Source organism: Pipistrellus kuhlii, unplaced genomic scaffold (genome assembly GCF_014108245.1).
Source record: "Pipistrellus kuhlii isolate mPipKuh1 unplaced genomic scaffold, mPipKuh1.p scaffold_m20_p_39, whole genome shotgun sequence".
In the NCBI taxonomy this organism is placed as follows: Eukaryota; Metazoa; Chordata; class Mammalia; order Chiroptera; family Vespertilionidae; genus Pipistrellus; species Pipistrellus kuhlii.
In genome coordinates this window covers 585930-597977 of record NW_023425539.1, presented here as the reverse complement: position 1 = coordinate 597977, position 12048 = coordinate 585930, and the positions used below count along the sequence as shown (strand labels likewise).

The following is a 12048-nucleotide window of genomic DNA, read 5'->3' as shown; positions in this document are numbered from 1 at the left end:
AATGATAGTACAGGATTGTGAACATTCCTGTTTGTTTAAGAGATATCAAGAAGATCAAGAGGATCTGTGGACATAATCCAAGTAGCAGTTTTTGTAACTTGATAAAATAACTTTAGTTTTAGAGATTCCTTAGGTGCTAACTATACTTTGAAGTTTATGGTAAACACATGGAAGAATCATCAAGAATTAGTTAGAAATTTAAACTCTCCTCTGGTAGTGTTCTGATATACAGTATTGCTGTTAGAAAAGGTGGCCCACGTTTAAAATTAAAAGCATGTGCACCCCTCTTCTGTAACAGCACAGGTCACTGTTAGTTCCCGGGAAGTTTCTGGCTCCTATTTTTCAGTTGAAGTTAGGGGAAGGGTTGTACCTTTTCTGCTTTATTTTGGTGCAGGCAAGGAAATGTGATTTGACTTTCGTTGAGGCTTCTACCTCTAGTGATTGGTGGCTTTACTATAAGAGAATAAAGTTTTATAAATAAGGTCAAAAGCAGATTGAACAAAGGCAAGGAAGATGTCATGTTGGTTGTCTTTTTTATCTGCACTCTCCAATATTGTAACTATATTAGCCTCACGCAGTTAATGAACTAATGAAATGTGGCTAGTGAGACTGAAGAACTGAATTGTTAATTGTATTTAATTTTGGTTTATATTTAAATAGCCACATGCAATATTTTCTTAAATTCTGTAGATGAATTTGGTGGTGTTTTTTAAATAAAAACGTTACGTTTGTAAATACTGCTTTGTAGCAAACTTTTAATTTAGAAGGTATTGACACTTGCTCATGTCATTAGATAGATACACTCTACATTAATTACATGCAGTGCTTTGATAAGCATCTTTGTTAACTAAATCTCTGGGCCTGATCTTAATTATTTCTTAGGCTAAATTAAAAGAAATGGAAATGCTGGGACAGGAGATTAGGTGGGTGGGTGAATAGATATATGGGTGACTATATACCCTTTACCTACAGTCACCAGTTTTAAACATTTTTCCTGTGTGTGTGTGTGTTTATGTACATTTTTTTTGAACAATTTGAGTTACGTGACTTGTATACATGACAACATCTATTTCCTAAGAATAAGGGTATTCTACCATTAACCACAATACAATTATCACACTCGAGAAATTTAACATTAATGTACTATATAATTTCTCGAATTATCCCAGTAGTGTTCTTTATAACTTTATTTGGCCTCTATCTAGGAGTCAGTCAAGCATCACTCATTGTATTTACTTGTTAGTTTCCAGTTTTTGTGTTTTAATCTAGAAGAATTTCCTAGACTTTTTTTTTCTTCTGTCTTTAGCTTTTTTAAATGTGTGTGTGCATATAGTTTCAGTGAGCTTTTAGTTACAACTAAGTATTTTCATAGATGCTATTTAAGTAATTTATTTCTCCATTAAGTCATATCTTTTTGTTTTTAAGGTGGGTCATGATAACTGGGTACGTGGAGTTCTGTTCCATTCTGGGGGGAAGTTTATTTTGAGTTGTGCTGATGACAAAACCCTACGTGTATGGGATTATAAGAACAAGCGATGCATGAAGACCCTCAATGCGCATGAACACTTTGTTACCTCCTTGGGTATGTATGAGTTATGAGGTTTTTTGAGCAAATAGATTTTGGAGTGTAACAAGTTTTATGTAATAACCATGTGGACTTTTCAAGGTAAGAAATGACCATGGCTTTTAGGGAAAAATGGATGAAAAACTTAGTAAATCCTATCGTTTGTTTTAAATTACCCTTTGCTTAATTCTCTCGTGCCATTGTCAACCTTATAATACAAAAATTACTTTTCGCCATTGCACAATTTTGTTTTTGGAAACTAGAATTGTGAAGAGGATGCTTACTGATAACTCTAATGGGTAATTTTTTTTCCTTACTAGTTTTAAATTTCTCAAAAGAAATATTATTCAACCTTTTCCTTCTGGCAATTATATGCTATTACATACTAGAAACTCAGGGAATGCTATTTAAGTTTAATAAGCATCTTTTAAAATGTCTATATATATATAATAGCCTAATCTGCAGTGTCCCCTCGGGGGTTCGATCACTTGCTGTGACGTGCGCTGACCACCAGGGGGTGGCATGGAACGAAGGAAGGGCTGCTAAAGGCTGGCGGCAGGGGAAGGGAGGACCCAGCTGCCAGCTACTAGGGACACTACCCGTGTACAAATTTCGTGTACTGGGCCTCTAGTGAGAGTGTGTGTGTGTGTGTGTGTGTGTGTGTGTGTGTGTGATTTCAGAGAGGTAGGGAGAGGGAAATAGAGATGGAAGCATCAGTGATGAGAATCATTAATTGACTGCCTCCTGCAGGCCCCCACTGGGGATCGAGCCTGCAACCCAGGCATGTGCCCTGACCAAGAATCTCCAACCATGACCTCCTGTTTCATAGGTTGATGATCAAGCACTGAGCCACGCAAGCTGGGCTAATAGCATCTTTACTATCATCTGGACCTGAATCTAGAAGTGAAGAGAGTGAATACAGTAAAATACAATACATTAGGTTATGATGGATCTAATGGTGAAGGCAAAGCCTCAGCAGAATAGGGCTAATCACTTCACAGGATGTTTACAAGGGTTTAGCATGAATTGAATATAAACCATTAGTATTTAGCTTTGCACTAGTATATGTTCAGTAAGTGGATACATTAAGGTTATCCTTGTAGTTTTGAGTATTCAGCTTCATTTGGGATCGTGGTAGTGGAGGTAGGTTTGTGTGTGTGTGTTTTATTTTTTTAGCTGTTAATACAGGTTTTAATCATTAAGTCTCAGTTTTCTTAATCTAGTTGATACTTTCCAGGGGTGGATGTGTGGGTGTGTATAGATAAAAGTAGGTTATTCCTGGCCTTTGGACTTGCTTGTTTTGTGGCTCATTAAAAATTTTATCTGTCTCAACCTAATTTTACAAAAACCTTTTCTTTTTTTTCAGATTTCCATAAGACGGCACCGTATGTGGTTACTGGCAGTGTAGATCAAACAGTAAAGGTGTGGGAGTGCCGTTGATTGAGTCTCTTTTGGCCCCTCCTCCTGATTTTCCTCTGGATGCACTCTGATGATACCATGGTTACCCTATTGAGCTCTGTTTAAATAAATATTGTCCTTTCATGTAAATTATTCTGGATGTAGATTGAGCTTATTAAATGTTACACACAAAGTATTCATGCATGGTGAATCCAAATTGTATACTGTAAATTTACATACGTTGTCTAGAAGTACCATAGGGTTTAAAAACCTGGGCTGGCATTGGTCACACCAGGCCTAAGAAGGCAGAAATTGAATAATTGAACTAGGGCACTAAACTGAATAAATTGAGTGTCATTTTATGTTTTATTATTAATTCCTGTTTTTCTTTCTGCTGTTTGTTGGTGCCTGACTTAATGGCCTCATTTGGGGGAAAGTGGTGGTTATTAGGGTTTTTTTCTGAAATGTGTATTTATGTAACATCACTTAAGTGTGCTTAATAAATCATCTTTAAGGATGTTAGATAATAAGGCTATAATTCAAAATCTTCTGAACCATCTATGTAATTATTGAGGATTACACATGGAATTTTTGTCATGACACATTTGCCAAATCAATAGGATACATTTGTTTTGGCAGCCTATCAAGCAAAGGCTAGTGGTATATTTATGTAAGAAAATGAGTATAAATCTCAAATAAGAAAAATTTCAGCAGCTAATAGCAAATCATTTATTTCATTTGGGTCTTAATGCTTTTAGCAGATTAAAAAGTACTATGATACTGTAAGCTTCTCTTCTCCACATCAAACACACTTCTAGTGGTATTCTCCATACTACTGGACTGGGTTGTGATGTGACTTCCAAGTAGAGTTAAATCTTCCCATTGAGTGTGTCATGATACAAATCACTATTCATTTTTTATATTTTTTAGAGATTGCAATGTGCATTACATAATGACAAAGATTGAGAAGCTTATGTATGCTCATTTTAAGGGAGGGGGAGAAATAGAGCAGTTTTGTTTTCCAACAGGAATCTGACCAATTTGAACTGTGTTTAACTTGCAAGTTAAAAATGACAGGGTTTAATGGAGTGTGCATAAAATGTACTGTGTTTTCACCTTTTGTTTATATATAAATGTTTATAAGTATATGGACTTATCTATTAAGTGGATAAGTCTGTATATGTATATCACACACATACAACCTCCATGTCCTTGGGCCCTGGGTTTCTGAAGAAGTGCTAAAATACACAAGTAGAATAAATCTTGCTGTGGAATACCATGCTTTAGAATCAACCCTTTTTGATCTAACGCTTCTGAAAACTAGGTCTGAGTCTATGGGAATTTTTCCCACTCACAGGAAAATCACTTCTGCCTAGCCAGTGTGGTTCAGTGGCTAGGCCTCGACCCATGAACCAGGGGGTCCACCCGGGTTTGATTCCAGGTCAGGGCACATGCCCTGGTTGCGGGCTCAATCCCTAGTGTGGGGCGTGCGGGGGGCTGCCGATCAATGATTCTCTCTCATCATTGATGTTTCTTTCTCTCTCCCTCTCCCTTTCTCTCTGAAATCAATAAAAAAAATATATTTTTAAAAAATAATTTCCATTATCTGCCTCTACCCCCAATTTGGCAGTTCAGCATTTTATATTTCCCTGATACATAGTGTATTGTGATCCAAAGTTACTACAAGTAAATTTAAGAGAATTTTTGTCTGACTTTGGAAACAATATTCCATTACAAATTATTAATAAAAAATTTTATTGCTTAGCTAACCAGGTTTTTTTTTAATTGTTATTTGAAAAGTTAATGAAATAACAAAACAATTTAACAAAGAAATTTATTCCGAATTTCACTTTATTCATTTGTTTAAAGTGGTTTTTAAAATGTTCCTTTTAGTATTTAATGGAAATTTGGTTTCTGGAAAAGACTAAGGGTTAGAGTTGACGTCCTGTAGATACACAGAGAATAGGTCGTATATTTACTAAAAGCAGTTTTATGTCTAGCTTGTGTCTTTTTGTTTGTTTGCTTGTTTGTTTTTAATTCCTGAAAGACCTCTCTGGAAGGAAGTGTTTTGAGAACTAATGGCTATTTTTGAGGACAAAAATTACAACTTTAAGCTAACTTCTTAAACTCAGTAGGATAACTTTCAGGACAAGACTGCCTCACAACCCTGCTCACGCTGAGAAGTCGTCTTTGTTTGTTTTCTCCTTAGCTGTTCTGACTGGATTCTTCTACAAAAGCTGTGGAAAATATCTTTGTTCTTGTTTGCTGCTATTTCCTGTCCTATTTTAAGAAATATACCTAGAAATGGTGCATCTTAACATTTGTTTGTACATGTATAAATGTCTTGTATTTTAATTCATTTTTAGCATGTAGCAACACAAATTGTTTAAGGGTAAGCCACAACATCTATAAATCATTCATAGATTCGGACAATAAAGGAAAAAATGGTACCGATTTAGGAGGGAACAAAGCTGCTGTCCACTGGGTTTTCTCCCGCAGCATACAGTGACTTGTTGACAAAGAAGGAGAGACGTTACTCTGTCAACAAAGTTATCCTTCCTTGGGAGATGGCCACAGCCTGCTGCTTAGTTGAATTACCAGACATCCTCCATTTAAGAAGCAGCGATCATTGAATCTCAGGGATGGTCCTCAACTGGATCCAAATGTAAGGAGCCCTGTTTGAATAATGAAGGGGGTGGGGAGAGAGATCCGTCCAGAATCCGACTTTCAGAGGTTTCCTGTACTGTTGTTTGAAACTGCCCTGTTGATGCCCTTTCTTCCTGTTTTCTCTGTCTGCTGTCTAACCCTGTGCCTTGCCTGGGATAAGTACAATGATGAGGTTACTGGTTTGGATTGTAAGTAGAGGAATTTATTAATTGGTTTAGAGGTTCACTGCTGCTTTGTCACTTTCTCAATCAAATTGGCCATTTATTTATGAAATAAAAAGCTGGTAGAATCGCATCCTCAGATGATTGTTGACTTGTGTCTGTGTGAAAAGACATTCCAGTGCCACCCTAACATAACGTGCCCAAGAGGTCTCCGCTGCACTCTCGGAAGTGCAAGCCACGGAAACTGGTTTAGACATCGCTTGGAGAACGGTTGCTTTTTGACATGGCATCTTGCACTTTCGGAGACTAAGACCGTCCAGTCTCGTCCATGTGTGGTGTGCCCAGTGGTGTGCCCAGAGCACTCCTCTAAAATCGCTGGTGTTAGCAAGTCGTCCGGGCCATGGGCGCTCACTGTAGTCTTTGGAAGCTTTGGCTCTAGACCACCAAGCCCGTCTCCTTACTGTCAGTGCCCTGCTCTCCCGTCTGCCTCTTTCTGTTTGTGTGAACTTCCAGGTAATGTCACTCATTAAATAGTTTTTTGTAAATTTATTTAAAGAAAAAACTATTTAAAAGTAAAGGAAATTTTGTTTGTTGACAGTGGTGGCTTGATAATCCTTAAGCAACTGACGTTAAAAATGTTGGATTGAAGGACAAGGCACTTAAAATGGTTCCTCTTTCTGTCCAGCTGTATATAAATCTAATGTGTTAATCTAGATGATGCAAAGAAGACTCTCCTGGTAGAGAAGCAACATGTACAAAATTGGGGGAAGGGCTTTTTTGTTTTTTTCCTGTGGGGTGGGGGGAGGGCAAGCTGGATTTACAAGTCACGACTGGACTGAACTGGCCTTTTTATCTTTCCACTATTATCATGTAAGTAGCTGCTTTCTTGTCCTGCCTATCCTTCCATCATCCCTAAAGCTCACTCTGAAGATGACAAAAATAAACACAATCTTCGGGTTAGAAGTTGATTCTGACTGACACTGACACGAAGGCAAGCATTGATTTCATGAATCCTGCAGAGGTGGTGATTGGAGAAAACAGTTCCCCAGACTGTAAGAGTTAACGGAAGATGTTGACACAATTTTAAAAAATCAGTAAAGGAATGTATATAATATTGCTCTTGTGTTTTACAGTAAGATTTGTTGCTCTCAAACTGTGTAAAACAAAAATTTATTCATGTTTTCTGCATATTAAAAATCTTATTGTACCAATTGGTAAACTATTAAATGCCTATAAACCTTGGTGTGATTTTTTTTATTTTTATTTTGTCTCCTTGTACACAGCTTTAAAAACTTAGGAAGTGAGACTGTGTTAAGCCTGGTGGATGGCAGGGCCCTGATGGAAGGCTTTTTTCCTTTAATTGTGTCAGCGCTGCCTTTGCTGTCTGCTTCCTTCTGTTTGGAGAAAGAATCCAAGAGCATCCGCTGTAGGAGCTCTTGTGGTGAATCTGTCAACTGCAGGCTTTCCAAGGACCCCTCTCCTCTCAGCACTCACCCTTCCCTCCAGCAGCCCTTTCTGACCGTGTCTTTACAGCTGTGGCCAGAAGCTGAAGCCGAGAATGACCTATTATAGCCCCTCTTAAAAAGACTTGGCTTTCTTAAGGCGATCAAGGCCCAGAGACAGTTTTGTTTTAAATTTTGGATGTGTGCCAAGAGTGTTCACCCTTGTCCTAGGAAACCCCAAAGGCTTTCTCTGTGCTTTAAAGTGTTTTGTGTTATTTTAAAAATGACTTTAGAGATTGCTTTTTTTGTTCTACTTTATGCATTTATTGCTTGATTTTTCTTTGTATTGAATTTATAGGGGTAACACTGGTTAACAAAATTACATAGGTTTTAGTTGCACAATTCTATAATACATCATCTGTACACTATTTAGTGTGTTCACTCCAAGTCAGTGGTGGTTTTTGAATGTTCCCTGATCAAACCTGCAGCCTTGGTGTATTGGGATGATGCTCTGACCAACTAACCATGTTGGATATCCTCCTTTCATCCCAGTCTACTGCTCAGTGCCCAGAGCGTCTAGGACACCCAAGAGGTCTCCAGGCATTTTTATGGATAAAGGACTTGCTGAATGATGTGGGGCTCTTACAGCCCAGTTGTTTTCCTGCCTCCTAGTGGGAAGCTGGGCCAAGAGCACCAAAGTAATTTGAGGTTATAGTTCCCGGCGTTTTGCAGCTTTACCATTCCCTTGGAGGGCTTCTCTTCCCCTAAGCTAAGATCCAGATGATAAGCCTGACCACTTCCTGGGGGTGGAGTTCTAGCCTTAGGGAATTTAGCTGGTCAAAACCTGTTGAGTGACTCACTGATAAGTCACACATCAGGCTTGCTTCCAAGATTTGTGGTTATGTCTGTCCCTGAGGGATAGGAAAGGGGGAGACCTGGTGGAGAAATGGTGTTGCATCCATGTACATTGGTGAAATAACTTTCATGTAAGAATCCTCTAGCATGTTGTGGTGACCCCCAACCATAAAATTATTTTCGTTGCTGCTTCATAACTAATTTTGCTACTGTTAATGAATTGTAATGCAAATATCTGTGTTTTCCGATGGTCTTAGGATCTACAATAGCAGTTCTCAACCTGTGGATTACCACAGGTTGAGAACCACTATCAGGGTCGCCTAAGACCATCGGAAAACACAGATATTTTATGGTTGGGGGTCACCACAACATGAACTGTATTAAAGGTCAAGGCATTAGAAAGGTTGAGAACCATTGAGCAAGTGATTCTCCAATGTTAACAGGCGAGCAGAATCAGCATCACCTGGGAACTTATTAGAACAAGTTCTTTGGCTCCATCTCATACCTACTGTACCCAGAACAGGATGGGACCAAGCAAATACATCCTCACTAGTAATCCAGGCAGCTCTGCTGCAGGCTCAAGTCTGAGAACCACTGCTCTAAATGACAGCTAATTTCTCGCTGAAGGAGAGATTTGGACAAGTCACTGGTCCCTGGACCCCACAGCTGGGGTTGGAACTCAGTTCTCCCTTCACCACCACTTGGATACATGGAATTTGTTCCTTTGTAATAAGTATGGTCATCATTCCCACTTAGTCACCAGCCCTCTTTGTTTTCTTTTCAATTATTGATTTCAGAGGGAGAGGGTATATTTCTAATAGTAGAAATATTGATGAGAGAGAATCCTGCACACCCTGCACCTGGGGATCGAGCCCACAACCCAGGCATGTGCCCTGATGGAATCAAACCATGACCACATAGTTCATAAGTCAACGCACAACCACTGAGATACATCCAGTGGGCCAGCCCTCTTAGGGAATTACCTGCCATTTGAATGCCTGTAAGATGCCAACTCTTACTTTAATTCTCAATATACACCTTTATTCTCATTACTTCCTGGTAGTAGATACTAGCACTTTTAGGGACTAGAAAACAGGCTCACTTGTTAAGTCATACGCCAAGGGTATTAAGCTAATTAAAGGGTGAGTTGGGATGAACCCAAATACACCCCCTCTTTCTCTTACCTGGTTCTGCTTGTATAAAGAATTTTATTTGCTATTTTAAATGTAAGAAGGACCTTCTGACATCTTTTAAGCAATTTTTAAACTTGATGATGCAAGAAAGGCCCTCATTCCATCCTTGAGAACCTTGCTCATATTATTATATCGATACAACCCTCTGCTTACTCCACTGTGGGATGGCCATTAAGAATAAAATGGAGCCCAGCCACCATGACTCAATCGTTGAGCATCTACCTATGAGTCAGGAGGTCATGGATTCCTGTGGGGGGAGTACAGGAGGCAGCTGACCAATGATTATCTCTCATCAATGTTTCTATCAATCCTCCCTCTATGAAAATCAATAAAAATATTTTAAAATGAGGTGGAGGCTGAGAATGCTTAAGCAAGATTCATGTTGTCCACACTTGCAATTAGGAAGACTCACCAATCGTTCTACATGTAATGACCTTGTTCTCGGGGTAATTGTGTATTGGTCTGCATATCTTCATTTTTTAAAATTATTAAAGTATTATATGATTCCTTTTTCTCCCATTGACCTCTCTTTGCTCATTTTCACCCCCTCCTCTTTTTTAAAAACATTTTTATTGATTTCAGAGAGGGAGAGATAGAAACATCAATAAAAAAGAATCACTGATCTGCTGCCTCCTGTACACCTCACACTGGAGATTGGGCCCGCAACCCATAAATGTGCCCTGACCGGGAATCAAACCATGACTTTCTGGTTCATAGATCAATGCTCAACCACTGAGCCATGCCAGCTGGGCTTTTTTCTCTTTTAAATATATTGACTTTTTACAGAGAGGAAGGGAGAGGGATAGTTAGAAACATCCATCAGCTGCCTCCTGCACACCTACTGGGGATGTGCCTGCAACCAAGGTATTATACATGCCGTTGACTGGAATCAAACCTGGAATTTTCTTTTTTTTTAACCAATAGGTTTGCCTACTTAATAGAGGTATTTCACTTTCTATTGAAGAGGGTTACCTGCCTTCTCTAGGTGTCCTAATTATGCATGCCTTATTTGATCTGCTAATTTAGACAGTTAGGGATGAGAAATACATCCAGATACCTTATTTTCAGGTTCAGGATATTTAAGAATTCCTCAGTAAAGTCTGTTTTCTCAGTATTCACAATGACAGTTGGAGGGTAGGAGTGCAGACAGATGATACTTTAAAAGTTTAATTTGGTTATAATCCTTTAAAAATATATTTAAGTTATAAAAGTAGTATGTGTAAAAGAAATCAAAAACAGAAAAGCCCTAGCTCAGTGGTTGGCAAACCGGTTCACGAGCCACATGTGGCTCTTTGGCCCCTTGAGTGTGGCTCTTCCACAAAATACCACGGTCTGGGCGAGTCTGTTTTGAAGAAGTGGCGTTAGGAGAAGTTTAAAAAAATTTGGCTCTCAAAAGAAATTTCAATCGTCGTCCTGTTGATATTTGGCTCTGTTGACAAATGAGTTTGACAACTGCCCTAGCTGTTTTGGTGCAGTGGCTACAGCGCAGGCCTGTGGATTGAAGGGTCCCGGGTTTAATTCGGTCAAGGACCTGTACCTCGGTTGCAGGCCCTGGTTGGGGTGCATGCAGGAGGCAATCAATGTGTCTCACATCGCTGTTTCTGTCTCCCCCTCTCCCTTCCATTCTCCTAAAATCAATGGAAAAATATCCTCAGTGAAGATTAACAACAACAAAAATAAACATGGAAGAAAAGAGTGAAAAGTGAAAGACCAGCTTGGGGGGCAGAACGCATGGTGGGTGCGGGTCGCCAGTTAGTGAGACTTCATTTCAATCTGAACAACTGCCCATCCACACAGACCATGATCTAAAAGGTGCCAGTTCTCTAACTTCTGTGGATACCACCACTCGCCCTTTTTTAAAAAACAAGTCTATGGACTAGGGGAAGGAGGGTTAAATTCACACCTAGAGCCTCTTGTTTCCGTGAGCAAACAACAGCCCCTTGTCCCTTAGTTTGTTAAAAGGTATCTGACACCACTAATATGCTTAAGGAATCAACCGTGAAAAAGGGGCCTTCTCAGGTGACTAGTAGGTCCAGGAAGAATTCAACCTGATCCATTCTCGGCTTCACAAGACGATGCCCCGTTTCTGGAAGTGCTGTGAAGCACGTGACCAGGACAAAGGTCACAGGAAGGCATGAGATGTAAAGGGGGGGCATGGGGAGAAGGGGGTGTTATGTCAGGGAACCCAGGGCGACCTTTAGGCATCACTTGAAAGAAAAACCTCAAGGCAGGGACTTTTTTCCAGTTGGCTTAGGAAAATTAAGACAGAGTTGCATTTTTTTTTATTTTTTTTTTAAGAATGTTAAAGACACAATGAATGCTCCAAGTATTAAAAAAGGCATTCAAGCCTTGCTGGTTTGCTTGGTGGAGAGCGAGTTAACCTGCGAACTGAAGGGTCCCAGGTTTGATTCCGATCAAGGGCACATAGCTGAGTTGTGGGCTTCATCCCCAGTAGGGGATGTGCAGCAGGCAGCCAATCAATGATTCTCTCTCATCATTGATGTTTCTATCTCTCTCCCTATCTCTTCCTCTCTGAAATCAATAAAGATTAAAAAGAAAAAAGAAAAAAAAAAGGGGGGCGTTCAAGTGTGCATGAGACCAAGAAAGGCAGGGATGGCCAAACAGCAGCCACTACCTGTAACGAGACTTCTCCTCTTCTCAGACAGGTCCTCTCTACCCCATACATCTTCCACTTCACGGGCTCTGCCCCTCAGCAGCCACGGCGGATCCTCCTTCCCCCATTCTCTAGATCTCCGAGCTTCGCTAGC

General features: G+C 39.7%; 1 protein-coding gene across 2 annotated transcripts in view; it reads left to right on the top strand.

Annotated features, from left to right (window-relative positions):
* The window catches only part of PAFAH1B1 (platelet activating factor acetylhydrolase 1b regulatory subunit 1), a 53592-nt gene extending 46562 nt beyond the window's left edge, over window positions 1–7030 (top strand). For both annotated transcript variants that reach the window (XM_036408485.2, XM_036408484.2), the window contains 2 exons: window positions 1426–1582; window positions 2931–7030. In XM_036408485.2, coding sequence (XP_036264378.1) covers window positions 1426–1582; window positions 2931–3004 — 231 coding nt within the window. In that variant the 3' untranslated portion in view covers window positions 3005–7030. The remainder of the gene's footprint in view (window positions 1–1425; window positions 1583–2930) is intronic.
* The last annotated feature ends 5018 nt before the right edge of the window (window positions 7031–12048 follow it).